We start from the raw sequence: 18,120 nt of genomic DNA, 5'->3' as shown, positions 1-18,120 counted from the left end.
GAAAAAATAAGTGGATAAATAGATTTTCTCCATTAACTGTCAGTGCTGTACCCACTGAACGGTTCCATACAGTATTCTGGTATTAGCACTCCCAAGTGGTCACGGAGGCCTATTCTGGGAGGTGGCATCGTGCCTAGTTTGATGCCATTTGTGGACAGAATAATGCACTCATCCCCCTGGACCCACAGTCCTTCCTCACGGTGGAAGCTTAAGCCCCCCGTGCAGGGTCACCTCTGTCCTCACAGGGACACAGGTGCTCTGGCAGATGTCTTTGCCTCTGCCAAGCATCTCTGTGGCAGCCACAACCAGATGTCCCTCCCTCTCGCCATGACAGCATGTCCTGTGCGAGGACTGGGAAGCCGCAGAGTAGAGCAATGGGAGGCACAGGCTCTCTGGATGCAGAGACCTGCTTTCCATCTTGTCCACTCCGAAAGCACAGCACGCTCTCAGGCAAAGCCGTTTCCACATCCCTGTGACTCATTCATTGTCTTCATCTTTTAAAGAGGAGGTCTTAGCTGAGGTTTCCCAGGAAACAGACTCTGAGGTGCAGATTTGCATGCAGAAAGTTCAGTGCTGAGTGCTCTTGGGAGAAACACCTGTAAGGAAGCGAGGGGGCAGAATTGGGCAGGGGGAGAAGTAAAACATTGATGCAAACCAAACAGTGGCCGCATTGACACCTCAGTGAGCTGTGAAGCTGGCCGGCCCTTGGGAGTTGGCCCATCTTGAGGCAAGGGGGCTGGGCCTTTGTATACCCACAGGGACTAGTTTGGGGATGAAGGCTGACCCTGTGGAGGGGAGGCAGCTAGCCTAGACCTAGGTAGCTCCTAGAGAGGGACTCAGCTGGGAGCCCCGGCCATAAGCCTCCAGCAGCTGGGAAATGAGAGCCTTGGTCCTGCAGGCAGCCGGGCAGCAGATCACACTGATGAGCCTGTTATTATCATGGTTACTAGCGTTATTCTGACTTTTGCATTATAACAACTGTACTACAGTGTTTGTCTTGTCATTTCACATTCTCTCCCCTCTACTGTGAGCTGCTCAATAGAAACGCCCATGCTTTGGTTGCTTTGGTTGCTTTGTTTTTCACCCCTGTATCCCTAGACTTGAGCACGGGACCTTGGCTCATATAAAAAAAAACTCTTAAAAATCATAGTAGAATGGAGAGATGGATAAAGAAATGGGGTCACGGGGCTTCCCTGGTGGCGCAGTTGTTGAGAGTCTGCCTGCCGATGCAGGGAACACAGGTTCGTGCCCCGGTCCGGGGGGATCCCACATGCCGCGGAGCGGCTGGGCCCGTGAGCCATGGCCGCTGAGCCTGCGCGTCCGGAGCCTGTGCTCTGCAACGGGAGAGGCCACAACAGTGAGAGACCCGCGTACCGCAAAAAGAAAAAAAAAAAAAAGAAAGAAAAAAAGAAATGGGAACGGAGACCACCAGGAGGGAGCCCTTGGGCACCCTTTGGGGGCATCGGATGGCACTCCACTAACTGTCCCTGCTTTCCCTCCTAGTCGCTCTGGACTCGTGGCAGTCCCTGGCCCTCTCTTCAGTAGTTGTTGACCCATCCATCCGGAACTTTGACGTTGCCCACATCAGCACCGCTGCCACGAGTGACTTCTCTGAGGCCCGAGACCGCTGTTTGTGGGGTAAGGGGAGTTTCCACCTCCAGGTAGGGGGTTGATTGGGACGGGACCTCTCTCACACAAGTGCTCCTCAAGATTCTGACCTCAAAAACACATAGGAGACCCCGAGATCACCTGGGGTGCCTGGCCGGAAGGACCTCACCTCGGGGAGAAGACCCTGGTGGGGGGACTCTGCTCTGTAGTCTACTCATCCTCCTGCAGTGTTGGCCATGGTCACGGTCTCCAAGGGGCTAAGCCAGCCAGAAAATGCACAACATTGAACCCGGTCAGAGGAAGATCAGAGGGAGGACCTAGGGGGTTAGTCTGAGATGGGGATGCATGGAAGCTGTGACGGCTGTCCTCAGATTACAGGTGGGCCGTCGTGGCCAGGAGGAAGGATATTGTTCTGGCCAAGCTCATGGGGCAAGCAAAGGCCTATGGGTAAAACTCAAATTTCAAGAGACATTTTTCAGTGCAATATGAAGAACTTCCTAATAGGCAAAGCTGTCCACGGATGCATACTTCCTTTACAGGGTTTCAGTCACTGGTATTTAAACAAAAGCTAGGTGACCATATGATCAGAATGTTCTGCAAAGGCTTCACCTTGTGAAAGAGGCCAAGATTGGGTAACATTTACACTTCTTCAATTCTGAGATTACATGGATCCTCTCCCCTACAAGGTTGGATAACAATATGTGCATATTACAGCCAGGGCCACCATGTACGGTTGTATAGGTTGTACATCACGCAATTCTGAGTGGTGCCACAGCACAGAGACTGGGCTATGAATAAGGCCTTTAGGCAATGCACAACTTGCTCAATCAAAGGAAACAGCAGTCCTTTCAGAGCTGTTTTTAGGACTGAATACCCTAATGCCATGAATCTTTTAAACAGTCTAGTCCATGACCTGGTACACATGGAAAAGGACGTAACCCCTGACGGAAGGTGGTGGGTGTGATGGGGTTGGGGAGGCAGAGGGAGACGAGGCTGAAGAGGAAGGCAAGGGCTGGAGCGTGAAGAGCCTTGTCTGCTACGACTTCAATCGGAGAATGAGAAGAGCACATTTGTGAATAAATAAACAACCAATATCCGGACTGTTGTGTGGAAAATAGATTGATGGGAGGGTTGGGTCCTCCACCACCACTATTTTATTCCAGCCCCTAGCACTGGTGCCTGGTGTTTAAATGAAGAAGTGAGTGTTTGTATAGATGGATGCATGCATGCATCATTGGATGGATGAATGGATGATGCACGGGTGGATGTACAGATTCATGAGGCATGATTGGATGGAAGGATGGCTAGCTGGCTTACCCCCTTGGAAACTTTGACTTTGGGCTGGCCCTGAAGGGGGATGAGGAGACTGCAGCAGAGAGCCCACCCAGGGTCTTCTCTCCCAGGTTAATTATTTCCTGCTGGGCATCCCAGGTTATCTTGGGATGAATGGAAGCGTGGGTGGGTGGAAGATACACAGATTTATGGATGTAAAATTGCGTGGATGGATGGATGGATGATGCTTGGATAGATGGAAGTTTGCATGCATGGATTCATGGATGCATGATTAGATGGTAGCATAGATGGATGGATGGATGATGGATTCATGGATGCATGATTGGATACATGACTGAGGTGATCTCTCAGGCCCAAGCCCCACTCATCTCCTCCTCCGCAGAATGCTCCCATCACCAGGCCTGCCTTGTCACCACTCTGCAAACCCAACCTGGCGCTGTGAGGTGTATGTTCTATGCTGATACCCAGAGCTGCACACACAGCCTGCAGGCCCAAAACTGCCAACTTCTGCTCCGTGAAGAGGCCACCCACATCTACCAGAAGCCAAGTAAGTGCTGGCCTGTGTCTTTGCAGCCATTCCTGAGGGCCTGGGTGTGGCTGGGAGGGACTGTCTGAGCACCTGGTGACTCATGGGCAGTGGCTTTTGAGGTTCTTAAGGGAAAGTCAGTCAAAGTCATCCTAGGCTCTGTGGCACTCACATGGGATGGACTGAAGGAAGGTGAAAAACCCTACTTCTGACCTAGAACTTCTCTGTACTGCCTTTATTCATTACTTCCTTTGAGTTACAGAAGCCATTTTGGCCTTTGCATTTCTGAGTAAAATAATTAAATAGACCACTTTTTAACTACTATTTTAGAATTTAGAAAGTTGTTTCACATGCCTTATCCCATTTGATACTCGCACTGTCCTGTGAGGTGGCAAGATAAGGGTTTTATCCCCGTCTTAGAGATCAGGGGACCCTGGTCCAGGGAAGTTAAGTTATTTCTCTGATTTCACACGGCTAGCGATGACAGAACGGGGACTTGGAGCCAGATCTCCTATCTCTAGAGGCAGTCCTCTCCCATAAAACCGCATCGCCTAAAGACCACACCACAGTGCCCGGAGAGAGCAGCTGCTTCCGGCTCGGTTTAGTTTAGAAACACTGAATAACGTGCTATTATGTGTCAGCCCTTGTGTTAGGTGCTGGGGATACATGGGTGAAGCAAGCAAGGAGAGAGCAGCATATAAGTGCATCCCTAAGTGAACTAATAAGAGCTGTGGAACAGGAAACATGGGAATCGAGGGCCTGGGGGACACACCTCCCCCATTAAACATGCTTATGGGATGAAATGAATAACTTTTTAGAAATGTTGGCCATGTCTGCCATCTTATCTTCAAGAGCAGATGTCAGCAAACTCCCTCTGTAAAGGCCCAGATAATAAATATTTTAGGCTTTACAGCCACAAGTCTCTGTTACAGCTACTCAGCTCTACTGTTGTAGCAGGAAAGCGGCCACAGACAACAACAAATCCACAGGCATGGCTGTGTGCCAATAAAACTTTATTTACAAAACCAAGTAGCAGTGGGATTTGGGCCCACCCTGTGTTTGAGCATTAACGGTCCTTCAGGCCTGTCTGGATCCAGTGATGTCTCCTCTGCCCACTCCTGCACCTCAGCCTTTAGATCCGGAGAGGGCCCCCAGGGCTGGGAGTGCTTTGATTCCTGTAAACTGAGGTCTTGGGCCCTTAATCTCAAGGCTTGTCTTCTCTCAGGACGTTTATGTCATTCAGTGAGTTAGACAGATTTCACCCATAGTGTAGCTAATCTGCATGGTAGTCCTGCTGAGAAATGCCTTCACTTCGAGGTCTGAGTTCTGTAAAACAAATCCGACTGCTTCTCTCCTAATTCTGTGTGTCTCAAATTCAATGTGAAATGCTCACTTTCCAGCAGAAGATGCACGCCCACATTTATCTACGTAGATGTTATTTGTTTGCACCTAATATATACGTAGAGCTACAGATAACTTTCTTAATCCAGATAGTCACAGGGCCTAAATATGTGGGTATTCTGAAAAGAATCCACATTTCTGCAAAAGATTCCAAAGGGAGAAATGCACATCAAACGTTTTCCCCATGTTGGATCTCTTTCAGTCCGGGATTCACTGGGCAGCCTCTGGAGGGAGGCTTAAATACCACCATCTGTGGGAAAGCAGGCTTGCCTTCCCTCGAAATTCTTTAGCTTTTACATTTTCTGTCTTCGCTCCCTGCTTCAGATGCTGCCACATTGGTGAAATGTGGCGGTTTCCTGCAGAGCTGACCTCAGATGGTTTGCTACTTTAGCGCCCACAGTCCTGAATGCTGGCCGGAGAGCCTGTGATTTGCAATTGAAACAGGAAATCTTGTGAGAAGGAAAGAACCGTAGGAGTGAGAGCAGTCACGATTTGTGATCAAGGCCAGATTACAAATCGGCAACTGTTTCTTTCCATCCTGAGTTTCCATTTTGAGTTCTAACTCACATGCCAGTGTTTATGCAACAGAGAAGTTTTCACTCACTGTTTCCTTCCTTCCTTCCTTCCTTCTTCCTTCCTTCCTTCCTCCCTTCCTCCCTCCTTCACTCCCTCCCTCTTTCCCATTCACTCATTCATGTGTTGATCTCCTGTCATTTGCCAGGCACTGGGCTTGGGACATGACAGGCATTGTGCTATTTATTCCTAACATCTTTGCATTGTAGGGACTGCTACTGTTCCTATTTTGCAGATGGGAAAATTGAGGATGAGAAGAATTATAGAGGTTTTCTAAAGTAGCTGGTCCATCACACAAAACACAGACCTGCTGGGCTCCTCAGACCATCCATTGTTTCCTCCTCACCACACTGACCCTCAGTGGCCTGGAAGTCATGAATGCACATCACGCCAGGGAGTCTCGGCCCCGGCACCATTGACAACTGGGAGCAGAAGGCTCATTGTGGGGACCTATCTTCTCTACTGCAGGATGTTTAGCAGCTTCTCTGGCCTCTGCCCTATGAGATACCAGTAGCTAGTATCTCTCCCCAACGCTTATGACAACGAAAAGCGTCTCCAGACATTGTCAAATGCTTCCTGGGGTCAAAACCACCTCTAATTGAACCACTGCATGGTACCAAGCTTTTGAGGAATGGATAGACTTCCGCCTGTCTGTCTGTCTGCCTCCTCTCCCAGGCTCAACATGTTGGAAATAATGAGAGACCCCCCACTTGACACACACACACATAGACACACACACACACACACACAGACACAATCTCTTCACCAGTGTTGGTTTCCTCCGTGTAAGGCCCTAAGGCCTGTGGGGAACCAGGCACAGGCCTGTCTTAAGTCCCTGAAAATGGCATCTGGCCCTGAGCTGGGGCCCAACAGAAGTTTATTGAACCAATGAATGAATGTGAGAAATATAGTGGAGGGGATAAGATAGGGCTGAAGAAAGGCTGATAAGTGTCTGGAGGTTAGCACTACAGGGGGGGATGGAAGGCCTGTGGAGCACAGTGCAGGGTTCGGCAGCACCAGTGTGAACTCACAGACTGGGTGGGATCCAGACCTGCACAAAGGGGGATGCACACTGCAGACCTGGGCCGAGGCCTGGCCTTGACCCTTTGTGAACCTCTGACCCTGTGGTCAGAGTTGTGGCTCAGAAAAGTATAGCTTTGAATCCTACATCACTTTGAAGTCCTGACAGCTGCCCACCCCCAGACTCTAAACCTATTTCCTCACCAGTGAAATACAAGTACCGGGTCTGCAGTGCCTTAGCTGCAATTCTGAAATCCAAACACTCTAAGAGTCAGAAAAAAAAAATTTTTTTTGTAAGTTTGTGGCAAACTCGTTTGGTGGCAATATCTGACCTGAAGTGACCGAAGAAATGATATTATGTGTTCATCCCTCTTAGTAGGAATAACCTATACATTTCATCCCAGAAGTAACTGGTGTGTCTGTTGATGGGTCTCAACTCCACACCCCCCTGGAGGATTGAACCTTGCCCGTTCTGTGCCCCTCTGTTCTTTTTAAAATCCAAATAATTCAGAATTGTGGTAACATCTGGCCCCAGGGTGCTAAGTCAGGGGCTGTGGGCCTGGGCTACCTCTCTGGGAAGAGCTTGAGACGGCTCATCTGGGGGAGGGATTGCTCAGTGCCTGGGGAAGATCAGGTGTCTTTGCTGGGTTTCTTTTCTTTTTTTTTTTTTTTTTTCCACATTGAACACTAACATGACTAGACTTAAGCTATTGGGGCCTGAATGAATAACTAACATTTTTTTTTTTTAATGCAGAAAGCAGTGTTTGGGCTTTTCGATTTGTTTCTTAAAGTATATTCGGAATACCTGTGAATAGAGCACCAGCTGCTCTCTCTCTCTCTCTCTCCCCTCCCAGACGTCCCTCTGCTCGGCTTTGGAACATCTGCACCTTCTGTGACCATCACCACCCATGGCCAGCTGCTGGGCAGGTCCCAGGCCATCCAGGTGGGCACTTCGTGGAAGCAAGTGGACCAGTTCCTGGGAGTTCCGTATGCCACCCCACCCCTGGCGGGAAGCCGCTTCCGGGCTCCGGAGCCCTTGAACTGGACAGGGTCCTGGGATGCCACCAAGCCACGGTAAGGGTGGAGTGGAGTACATTTTGGGGGATGCCCAGGGAAGCCTTCTCCCATTCTAAGCCTTCAAAATGAGACTTGATAACAGAGCAGTGCGTTTGAATTTGAGCCATGCGTGGAGCAGGGGTTATATTTGTTAAGATGGTGTTGAGTGCTTTAACACATAAACTCCCACTTGTCGGTGACTTAACATTGTCTTGGTCCTGCACAATCCCTTTGGTGATGGAGGGGCAGGTGGGCTTTGCTCCATGCCGTAATGCGGGCACCCAGGCTCATGTGCCTTCTTCAGCACAGACCTTCTAAGGTTCCTTCTAGGAGCCTTCCTTGACTTTGCATCCAGGAAAGAGAGGCTGTGGAAGAGTCTGCAGGGGAGGTCTCCACGGCCACAGCTGCAGGTGGGGCGTGCATTCATCACGTGCCCCAGTGTGGCGGTGACCAGGACTCAGCCTCCCGGCCACTTCTGACTTCAGTGGGGCTGAGAAGTAAGCAGAGAAGGAAAAACACATGAGCTAGTGAAAAAATAATTTAAAAGGACTTTGATTCCCCCAACAGGAACAATATTAAAAGGAATTTTCCAAAAAGGGGAAAAAAATGGAATATCTTATTTTCCTTCGTCATCAACTGCTTTCAATTTTGCCCATTCCCTCCCATGCATATACCACTGTAAAGAGTTGACAGATTGGATACGATTCTGTGATTTTTCTAAATTAAAGCGTGTTCAGAGCGTCTGTGGAAAGAGCACCCATGTCTCCCTCTCCCATCCCCATGGCCTTTCCCCTTCCCACAGGGGTCCACAGCTCTGTCTCAAGGCAGCCGTATTCTCCCTGTCCATCGCTCCCATGGCTGGCTGCTGGGCAGGTCTACAGGCCCAGGGCCAGATAGAGGGGTGGGCAGGAGGCTCTGGACTGCTCCAGGCAAGCAACAGTGGAGGCTTAAACTAGGACAGTGGCAGAAAGATGCAGAAAGTCATGAGTAAGTCTCCACCATTGGGCAACCAGAGAAACAAATATGGACTAATTAGAACACTTTAGCGTGTTAGGATACACCCATTTGACAGATGCGGTGGTTGAGGCTTTTGAGTGGAGAGTAGTTGGAGAGCTAGGTTCATCAGAGCCCAGTGCTAACAAGGCCTGGGCGGGTAACCATCATGCCTCCATTAGATGTGTCCCAGATGCAGTCTCAGCTCTTATGCCAGGAGATGTTCCACTGGCACACTTGGACTCTGTACTGATGTAGAAAACCGGTTGGGACACCTCATCCCAGCAGGTCTGCTCACTTGGAGCCAGGAAGGGCCCAGGTTGCAGGTGACACACATTTTCCTCTTTATCTGGGCATCCTTCTCTCTGGGCCAGCCCTTTGTCCCTGTAGGATGTTCCTCAGGCCCGTGGTAGAGAGAGGGATGGGCATGCTGCTGTTTCCACCATTTATTCAGCAGTCCCTTTAACCATTTCCTGAAGCTGCCTAAATGCTGGTGGGCCGCCGGGCTTTAGGAATGGGGCCGTGGGCTCTGCCGCCGCTGATGGGAAGGGGGCTGGGACTTGTCGCTTTGGTTGTTTTCCCTGCAAGTCATGCCTTCTGTCTGTCTGTACTTGCAGGGCCAGTTGCTGGCAACCAGGCGCCAGGACGCCTTCGTCCTCCGGGGCCAGCGAGGACTGCCTGTATCTCAACGTGTTTGTCCCTCAGAACATGGTGAGTGCTGCAGCCCTGAAAACTATGTTTGCCCTGAAAACTGCCCCATTAGAAATCCCCAGGCCCAGAGCGGCCAGCACGGCCCGCCCTGCGCTCTCCTGGTGGGTTCTTGGCTTCCTGAGGCCTGAGTGGCTGAGAGCAAGCCTGGGTCCCCCACGGCCTCACCTGATCTCCCGCACGGGAGCATGTGCGTGGCTATCCGGCTCCGGCCCTCTAAGAAGTATTCATAAAGCGCCCGTCACAGGAGGGGCTGTTCTCAGTGGGAGGAGCAGAAATAAACAGATAAGCAGATAAATATTGGACAACTGTGGTATTGATATGCTTGTGAAGAAAAACACAGCAGGGGAGGAGACGGAGTGGCAGGAGGAGTGAGGTAGGTGGTGATCAGGAGGGCGCGCCTGAGCAGGGGTGTGGACGAGGCGGGGTGAGAGCCACGCGAGCAGGTGAGGGCCAGCCGCTGATGCAGGGCCCCCTGCAGGGCCGTGGGCTGGGGGAGTGTGGACCTGGATCAAACTAATCCACAAATGAGGAAACCAGCGGCTCTTCTTGGAGAGACCCTTGGAGAGACCCACCTAGCGGGTATTTCTTTCCATGTGGTCTCTCATTCGAGGCAGTTCTAGAGGGTGAGGTTTGGGAGGTGACCCTGACTTTGGTTAGGTCCTACTTTGAAGGCTGTATCTGCCTAGGTAGCAGCTATGATCCTGATGTTGAGTGTTTGAGTTTCCTGTTTGGGGGGAAGGGTCGGAGCTCATGAGAGAAAACAGAACTGAAGAGCCTCAGGAAACATGAGTTTCTGGTGACGCCAACCCTGTACTGACAGATCCCATGGTACATGTGACTGGGCCACCGCTTCCTGGTCCCCTAGTTTACCAGCAGTGAGAGGCGGTGTACTTTGGAGGCTTGGTCACAGCAGGCTGACCTGAGTAAGCTTTGGAACAAGGGCGCCTAAATGTGTAGGCCCTCCTGGGCTGCATGAATGGAAGAATTCTCTCTTGCTCGCATGCTACTCAGTAAAAATAACTCAGGGTACTTTGAGGAGGGGATACAGGGCCTGTCCCTGACCTCTCTGGTGGCCCACAGCAAATGAAACCAAGGCCACCTGAGCTGGCCCTTTTCTATGGCATTTAAAAGGCCTCCTATTGGAAGAATCAACAAGCCCACCAAGTGGTGACACCTACGAGAAGGAGTGTCCCAGAGGGAGGGAGGGGGCTGGGGTCAGAATTCTGCTCAGTCCCTTCCTCTCTGTAGATGTTTCAAGAAGCCACTTCACTGCTCTGAGCCTCTGTTTTCACACCTGTAGAATGGGGGTGCTTAGAGTCATCTACCTTGTGAGGCGGAAGCTCTAATCAGACGTTCTAGGTGAGCACACTTAGCACGGCACCCACCCGGGCAGGTCCTTGGTCAGTTTTTGCTGTTGGTGTCGGAGCCCAGGGCACATGGAGTAGAGAAGTCACAGCCCAGGGATTCAGGGCCTGAGTGAGCGAGAGCCACCTGGGGCCTTGCGTTCACCATGGCCTGGGGCAGGGTGTCAGATCCCCTAGACGGAACACAATATTCTGATAGGAAGGGGTCAACCTGGGTTCAGATCCCAGCTCTGCTACTCGTAGCCATGTGACCTGAGGCAGGCTATTTAACACCAGCAAGCCTCTGCTTCCTCATCGGTAAAATGGGAGTAACGACAACACGCCAACCTCACGGAGCTGTTTGAGGACTGAATAAATGGCACACGCCAATAGTCAGCATGGTGCCTGGCGCTCAGTCGGGCTAAACAAAGGTGGCTCTGTGTTAACAAGATGGGGCTCCAGGCACGGTGACCAAACTCAAGGACTCCCCAAGGAGGACACAGAACCGTCTTCCAGAGTAAACGTGGGCCAGGAGCTGGGCTGCTAGGAGACCACGTGGCTGCATGGGACAGGTCCCCGGCTCACTTGGCAGCGTGGGCAACGTGTCTTCACTTTTTATGGTGCTCTGGGTCCTCATCCGGGAGGTGGGTTTTGCTCCTTTGCTCAGTCTGCTCTATCAAAGTACCACAGACTGGGAGGCTGAAACTACAGAAGGGTGTTTTCTCATGATTTTGAAAGCCAGAAGTCCAAGATCAAAATGTCTACAGGGTTGTTTCCTTCCAAGGCCACTCTCCTTGGCTTGTAGATGGTCATCTTCTCCTCCCTGTGTCTCCACAGGCCTCTCCTCTGTGTGCATCTGTGTCTAAATTTCTTCTCTGTATGAGGACGCCAGTCCTATTGGATTAGGGCCATCTCATTACAGGACTTGTCTCCAAACACAGTCACAGTCTGAGGCAGCCAGGGTTAGGGCTTCAAGATGTGAATTTGGGGGGCACACAATTCAGCCCCTAACTGAGACTAAATATGCCTACAGGGCAGAGGTGAAGGAAGAGTCACGCGTCACCTCACAGTTGGGCACCTGCATGGGGAAGGTGCCCTCACCAAGCTCTGGGGGGTGAGAGTGGCCGCCTGGAGCTCCCACATTTCTCCAATCCCTACAGGCCCCCAACGTGTCTGTGCTGGTGTTCTTCCACAACGCCGCAGAGGGCAGGGCCAGCGGGGGCCAGCCGGCCGTGGACGGCTCCTTCTTGGCTGCTGTTGGCAACCTCATCGTGGTCACTGCCAGCTACCGAGTGGGTGTCTTTGGCTTCCTGAGTTCTGGTGAGTTGCTGGCGTTGGTGGGGACCGCTGACCTCCTGAGCCGGTTGTGTTCTTTGTGTGCGTTTAGTCCTTTCTTCCCCAAGGCCCATCCTTCCCAGCCGGCTGCCCTCCTCCAGCCTGCTGAGCAGGGAGTGGTATGACCATTGCGTTCACGAGACCCTCCAGCCATGCTGATGCCCGTAGATGAGAGTCACAGTTACTACTGATCACACTTATCACGTATCAGAAGCTGTTCCAAGTACATGTTTTATCTTGTGATGTATCTGTGTGTGCGCGTGTGTGTACTGAGACCCCAGAGGGCTAGACCCTTGCTCAAGCTCACGTGGTCAGTAAGCAGCAGAGCCAGGATTCATCACCAGGGTTGACCTGCCCTGGAGACTCTAAGGCGTGGATTAGAGCTCTTGGGCCCTCAGGAAGCCATTTACTGGAGTGAGGGCTGCATAGACAATGATTTCTGATTCCCCTCGAATTCCAGCATCACTTGTGAATATCCGGCCTGTCCCCTTTCCAGTCACAGATGCCTTTATCACTCTGGTTATGCCCTCCACCTTCTCCACCAGCCCACAGGGCAGAATTGAGGCTTGGACCAATCCCAGCGTCATCCACCCATGTCTCTTCCTCCATCTCCCCACCCCCCCACCCCAACCCCCAGTGGTAGGGCAGTTGTTTGACAGGCAGACATGGCAGAGGGCAGACACTCTGGTCTGGGAATCTGAAGAGCCAAGGGTTGTCTGTGTGACCTTGGATAAAACCCTTCCTTTCTCCAAGTCTCAGTTTTCTCCTCTGTAAAATGGGAATAATTTTACCCAACTTCCAAAGTCACTGTGAGGCTCCAGTGATATGCTACATGTGAAGGGACTTTAGAGGCTGTGATGGGCTTTAGGAGTCCTCAGGGACAGGCACCTAGCAGCATCTCTGTTCTCCGGGGATCTCATTTAAGACCTGGAATGTCTTGCCTGCTGAGTATGGCTGGGTGGGTGGGAGGTAGCCTGGCGGGAATGACGGACTCCTCTAGAATGTGGCCGAGTGGAGCAGGCGTCCTGCGTGAGCAGAAGCCAGGCAGTGCTGGGGAATGAGGGCTGGGTGGACCACGTGGCAGGAGGCCTTGAGTGTCATAAAGAAGATTCTTCGTCTGCACAACAAACATGAAACAGGCAACAAGTTAAGGCAACATGCGACCAGGTGCCAATGAGGGGAATGTGGATGATGACCAGATTCCAGACTTTCCTTCAGGGGTGCGGGGGCAGCTGCTGGAGCACTGAACGCCCTGCCCGGGTTTTCTTTCCTCTTTTCAAACACACAACTGACAATCTGTTAAATCAGGAGCTCCTTTCTCTAAAGAGATGGTGAAACTCACAACCCAGCCTGTGGGACCCGCTCAGGTGGAGCTTTTCACAGACACGGCTGACTCTGGCTCAGAGCGTTTCCAGACACAAGAGAGCGAATTTCCCTATGCCATCCCTCCGTGAGGGGGCGGGGATTATGATTTCATGGGCTGTGATCTTATGGAGAATTCTGTGGGCTTCCTGGAAGGGAAACTCATTTCTGCTGCCGGTGAGGCAGAGACCGGGGTTGGAACTCTTCCAGAACACCCACACCTTCTCACTCCTGACTTGCAACACTGCCTGTTCCTTGTGCTTAAAGCAAAGCTGTCAGCAAGAGAGGAGAGTTACCCTCACCCAGCGTCCATCTCTACCAGACATCTTTCCTGGGTGACGTCATTTCAGTCTCCAGGCACCTCTGCGAGGTCAGCCCTGTGCAGTCATGTCATAGAGGAAACGACGAGGCTCAGAGAGGTTAAGGGACTTTATGCCCCGCAGCCGTGAGTTAAATTTAATGTCACACTGGGCGTTGAATCCCGTGGATGAAACACTAAGAGAAATGGTAGCTTGCTCCCTCGATGTTTTTGGTTTTATTGTTGTTGTTGTTGTTGTTTTTGCAACTTTCACAGTCTCTTTTAATTCAGGACAGTTTTAAAATATCTTTAACATATAACTTGAGTGTTCAAGGAAATAGGGAAAGGAGAAAAATGTTAACTTAGTTGTTTCACAAATATAATCTCTTTTAAAACTGAAAAAAACCCCAGCTATCTAAAGTTGACATGTCTGGAAAAGTTATCTGTGCCACTCCCTCTCCCCCCCAAAGAAAAGAAAACTCCTCAAAGAGAATTGCTTCCCCTTAAAGTTGCACATTTAAAACTGGGGTTCCAGGAGTTTCCATGGTGTTTGCCTTCCTGTTTACGTGTGTTGTCTGTGTAAGGGTCCTCTCAAGAATTTGTGGTGCTTGTTCTATTTCTTAAGCTGGGTGGTGGGTTAATGTGTTTGCTTTTTTCTCATGCTTTATATATCGTGCTTATATAACATATATGATATATGATTCATGTAAGGGTAAGCTATTTTTTAAAAAGTGGGGATATATATATACGTATAACTGATTCACTTTGCTGTACAGCAGAAACTAATGTGATACTGTAAAGCAACTATACTCCAATAAAAATTAATTAAAAAAAATAAATGTAGGAGACAGGGGATACAGAGGAAGAAAGAAGAAAGAACAATACTTAGCAGTTAATGTTAAAGATTGAGAATAGGTATCATTTTAAAAAATAGTTTACTCTCCCTTGGTGTTTAGAAATGCCCTACAGATTCCTCATTCTTCTGTGTACAGAGAGGATCAGTGTTTTTTGGGGTTTTTTTGTTGTTGTTGTTTGTTTGTTTGTTTTTTTGCGGTATGCGGGTCTCTCACTGCTGTGGCCTCTCCCGTTGCGGAGCACAGGCTCCGGACACGCAGGCTCAGCAGCCATGGCTCACAGGCCCAGCCGCTCCGCGGCATGTGGGATCTTCCCGGACCGGGGCACGAACCCGTGTCCCCTGCATCGGCAGGCGGACTCTCAACCACTGCGCCACCAGGGAAGCCCAGGATCAGTGTTTTAATTCATTTAGGCTCAGGCAGCTTTTCTTTGCTTTATTCTGGAGACCTCCTGGTACTTCCCACATTCCAGAGCTTTAGCATCTCTTACCTGGAGCTCCTTGCAGTTCAGCCCCTAGGGGAGCCATCAGTCAATCAAGAAACTGAGACCCAGAGAGTGGCCGCCAGGGCCGGTGGGTGGAGGGGCAGCAGCACTAGGACACACACACAGGCTCCTGGCTGCAGACGACCACCTCCCGCCAGACACTGAGCATCCCACGGCAAGGTTCCAGGTGGAGAAGGTGTGCACTCACAGCAGAGGGAGAAAAGAGCAGGTGTGCGATTCAGCTAAGCCCCCAATAAACTTCCAACACAAATACATCATCCCTTTCCCATTAAAAAAAATATATAGGGAATTCCTTGGCGGTCCGGTGGTTAGGACTCGGTGCTTTCACTGCCGAGGGCACAGGTTCAATCCCTGGTCGGGGAACTAAGATCCCACAAGATGAGTGATGCAGCCAAAAAAGAAAAGAAAAACATACATATATATAATAGATTTCATTATTTAGATGATTTTAAATTTACAGAATAATTTGAGCATAAATTACAGAGTTCCCATATGACGCGTCCTCCCCGCCTCAGTTTCCCCTGTTAAGGTCCCGCATTGGTGCCACACATTTGTTACACTCCATGAGCCCATAGTGGTATGTTAGTATTGACTAAAGTCCATACTCTACAGCAGGGCTCACTCTTTGTGTTGTACATTCTGTGGGTTTTGACAAACATATGACGCGTGTCCACCAATCATACAGAATAGTTTCACCGCCCGCCCTGAGACTTGCCTGAGCTCCACCTACTCATCCCTCCTCCTTTCCATTTTAAATAGTTGGAAACTGTGGTTCAGGACAGGTCTGGAAAGAGCTGGGTGACTTCAAGTGCCAGCCCCAGACTGGTGTCCTGCACAGTGCACAGGATTTGCACCCGAGAAGAGCAAGGTCCAGGAGCAGCTCCTAGCTCTATGGGGCTCAGGGGCTCTGGGCGGGTCCCTCGGTCCCTCCCTCAGCGTCCCATCCCATCCCAGGCTGCCCGTCTCTCAGGAGATCAAGCATGTGAAGGCAAACACCGGGAACCTTGCTGGTACCTTGCAGGGGCTCCCGGGGGCTAATGCCCCTTTCCTTTCCCTGGCAGGGCCTCTCCAAGCCAGGGCTCTGCTGCAGCCATGTCCCGGCCCTGCATCTGGCCACCAGCAACTGCAGCCCCTGGCATTTACTGAGTTAGGCCAAGCTGCTGCTTCATGTACATCGTCTCATGTGATAAATGTGTGCAGCATCTGTTGTTGTAGCCCAGAGTGAAGATAATCTCCCAAGAGCTCCAGACTCCAGAGGCACATTAAGAAAGGGATGGGAGGAAGCTGAAAACAGCAGCTCATGCCAGGCCTGCGGCCGACTAGACAAACTCATGTTCTCTGCGAGAAACCCAGCAGTACTTAAAAGGAGCACGATTCCTGATGAAGAGCAATTGGGAAGGAAGTGAGGGGGTTGGTGATGGGCCAGGGAGGCCCTCTCCCAGCCTGGACCCTGCCGGTGGGACAGACCCCAGGGCCGTGGGGCACAGTGATTATCCTTCTCTCTCTGGCAAAGCAATGCAGCAAGGGCAACCTGGGCCAGTGGCGTGCAGGGTCAGAGGAGTGGGTCGGCCATGGCTCGCGGGGTGTGGGAGCAGAGGAAGTGGGCTTTGGCTAGGGAGACAGACCGAAGGCCAGACACGTAACACACCCATCACCCCGTCATCCCTGGGGCGCTTGGAGCCTCCCCTCTGAGGGGGTCTGCTCACCATCCTAACCAGAAAAACAGGCACAGAGTCCTGCCCCCGTCACAGGTGTAATTTTTGCTACTAAAGACAAGGCAGACCGTGCAAGGGGCACCTGTGAGATAATGCTGGGACCTAAACCTGTTTCATTTTATTTAAGAAAAACCAAACAAATTCCAGAGTGCTTTATGCCAGGCATTGCACTGTTCTGTTCCTTTTACGGATATTAACAAATTCAATCATCATAACAACTATTGAGGTTGGTACTATTATTATTCCATTTTACAGATGGGGAAAGTCAAGTCACATTAAGTAACTTGTCCAGGGCCCCGCACAGCTAGTAGGTGTTGGAGTGGGACCTGTGCCCGGCTCGTCTGGCTCCATACCCTGCCTGCTAAGCCCACACACCATGATGCCTTCTATTGATGGCCATCAACAAGAGCTGGGGGAGAACCCGCTGTGAGCCCAGCTAAGGAGCTTTAGAGGGACAGATGAAGAAATCAAATGAGATAGCAAGAGCCGGTTAGACAGTGAGGGAACAGTCGAATGTTTGCTGGTGTGTTCTGACCAGAGAGGTGCGAGCATGGAGCTGGGGGGCCGTCAGGGCGGCGTGAGGCAGATGGGGAGGAGCGCCGTCACACTGTCCGGACACCTTCCACTGACACCCGTCTCCCTCCTGGACTGTACACGCCTGGCCAGCAGAGAGCAGCCCTGTCCAGTTTCACACCCCCAGCAGCACTGCACGCTATGTGTTTGTGGCGAGGCTGAGCCAGCTGAGACGGAGTCCCAGAGGATAAAGAGAATGGAGCTCAACCAAGGCCAGACTGCAGGGCAATGAACACAGGTGATGAGCAGACGCCGATGGCTGGACAAGGGCAGGTGTTAGAAAGTGAAGGGACCCAGACTGTTCAGATGGGCTGAAGTCAATCTTAGAGGAGCTGAAAAGCCAAGAAGGAGTTAGACTTGATGCGGCAGGAATGAGGGAGTTATTAAGGCTTATGAGCAGAGAAAGTTCCATAAATAGAGTACTTAAATTTTTTAATGAAAATAACACAGTGCCTTGCACACCATAGGTTTTTTGGACAAATGTTTGTTGAATTGTATTGAATGTTAGGACAAAGAGCTCTGAGTGTGCATTGGATTTAAGTGCCAACTTGATCTCAAATTTGCTTCTTGCACCTCAACAGACTCTTTCCCTCTCAAGTCTCAGGTTCCACCAGGGGAGGAAAGGGTTGAATTAGACCATCTCAGAGCAGCTAGGTGGCTGCTTTGTGTGCACGTCCCGGAGGGCGTCTGCTTCGAGGGCCAGGATCTTGTCTATCTTGCTCTCTGCACTACCCAGCACAGCGCCTGGCATGAGGTGAAGCCCAGTTCGGACTTGCCTCCTGAATGCACCCTCATCTCTGACATCCTAGGGGTCTGTAGACCCCAGAATGTCAGCATTGTAAGTGGGAAGCTGGTACATGGGGAGTGAGAGTCAGGGACAGTGGCGTCCCTCCCTGTTGTCACTAGAAATGCAGGCCGTAGGCGTCACTTCCCAGACTGGGTCCTGCTCGGCTG

General features: G+C 51.0%; 1 protein-coding gene across 1 annotated transcript in view; it reads left to right on the top strand.

The window, feature by feature from the left end:
• TG (thyroglobulin) overlaps nt 1–18,120 on the top strand; it is a 169,993-nt gene that overhangs the window by 133,903 nt on the left and 17,970 nt on the right. Inside the window, exons 36-40 of the mRNA XM_089898699.1 lie at nt 1,504–1,638; nt 3,284–3,448; nt 7,276–7,495; nt 9,088–9,181; nt 11,685–11,844. Coding sequence (XP_089754825.1) covers nt 1,504–1,638; nt 3,284–3,448; nt 7,276–7,495; nt 9,088–9,181; nt 11,685–11,844 — 774 coding nt within the window. The remainder of the gene's footprint in view (nt 1–1,503; nt 1,639–3,283; nt 3,449–7,275; nt 7,496–9,087; nt 9,182–11,684; nt 11,845–18,120) is intronic.

Source organism: Delphinapterus leucas, chromosome 17 (assembly GCF_059928025.1).
Source record: "Delphinapterus leucas isolate spDelLeu-1000000601 "Yukka" chromosome 17, BTC_Dleu_Yukka2, whole genome shotgun sequence".
In the NCBI taxonomy this organism is placed as follows: Eukaryota; Metazoa; Chordata; class Mammalia; order Artiodactyla; family Monodontidae; genus Delphinapterus; species Delphinapterus leucas.
This window is presented reverse-complemented; position numbering and strand designations above follow the sequence as displayed.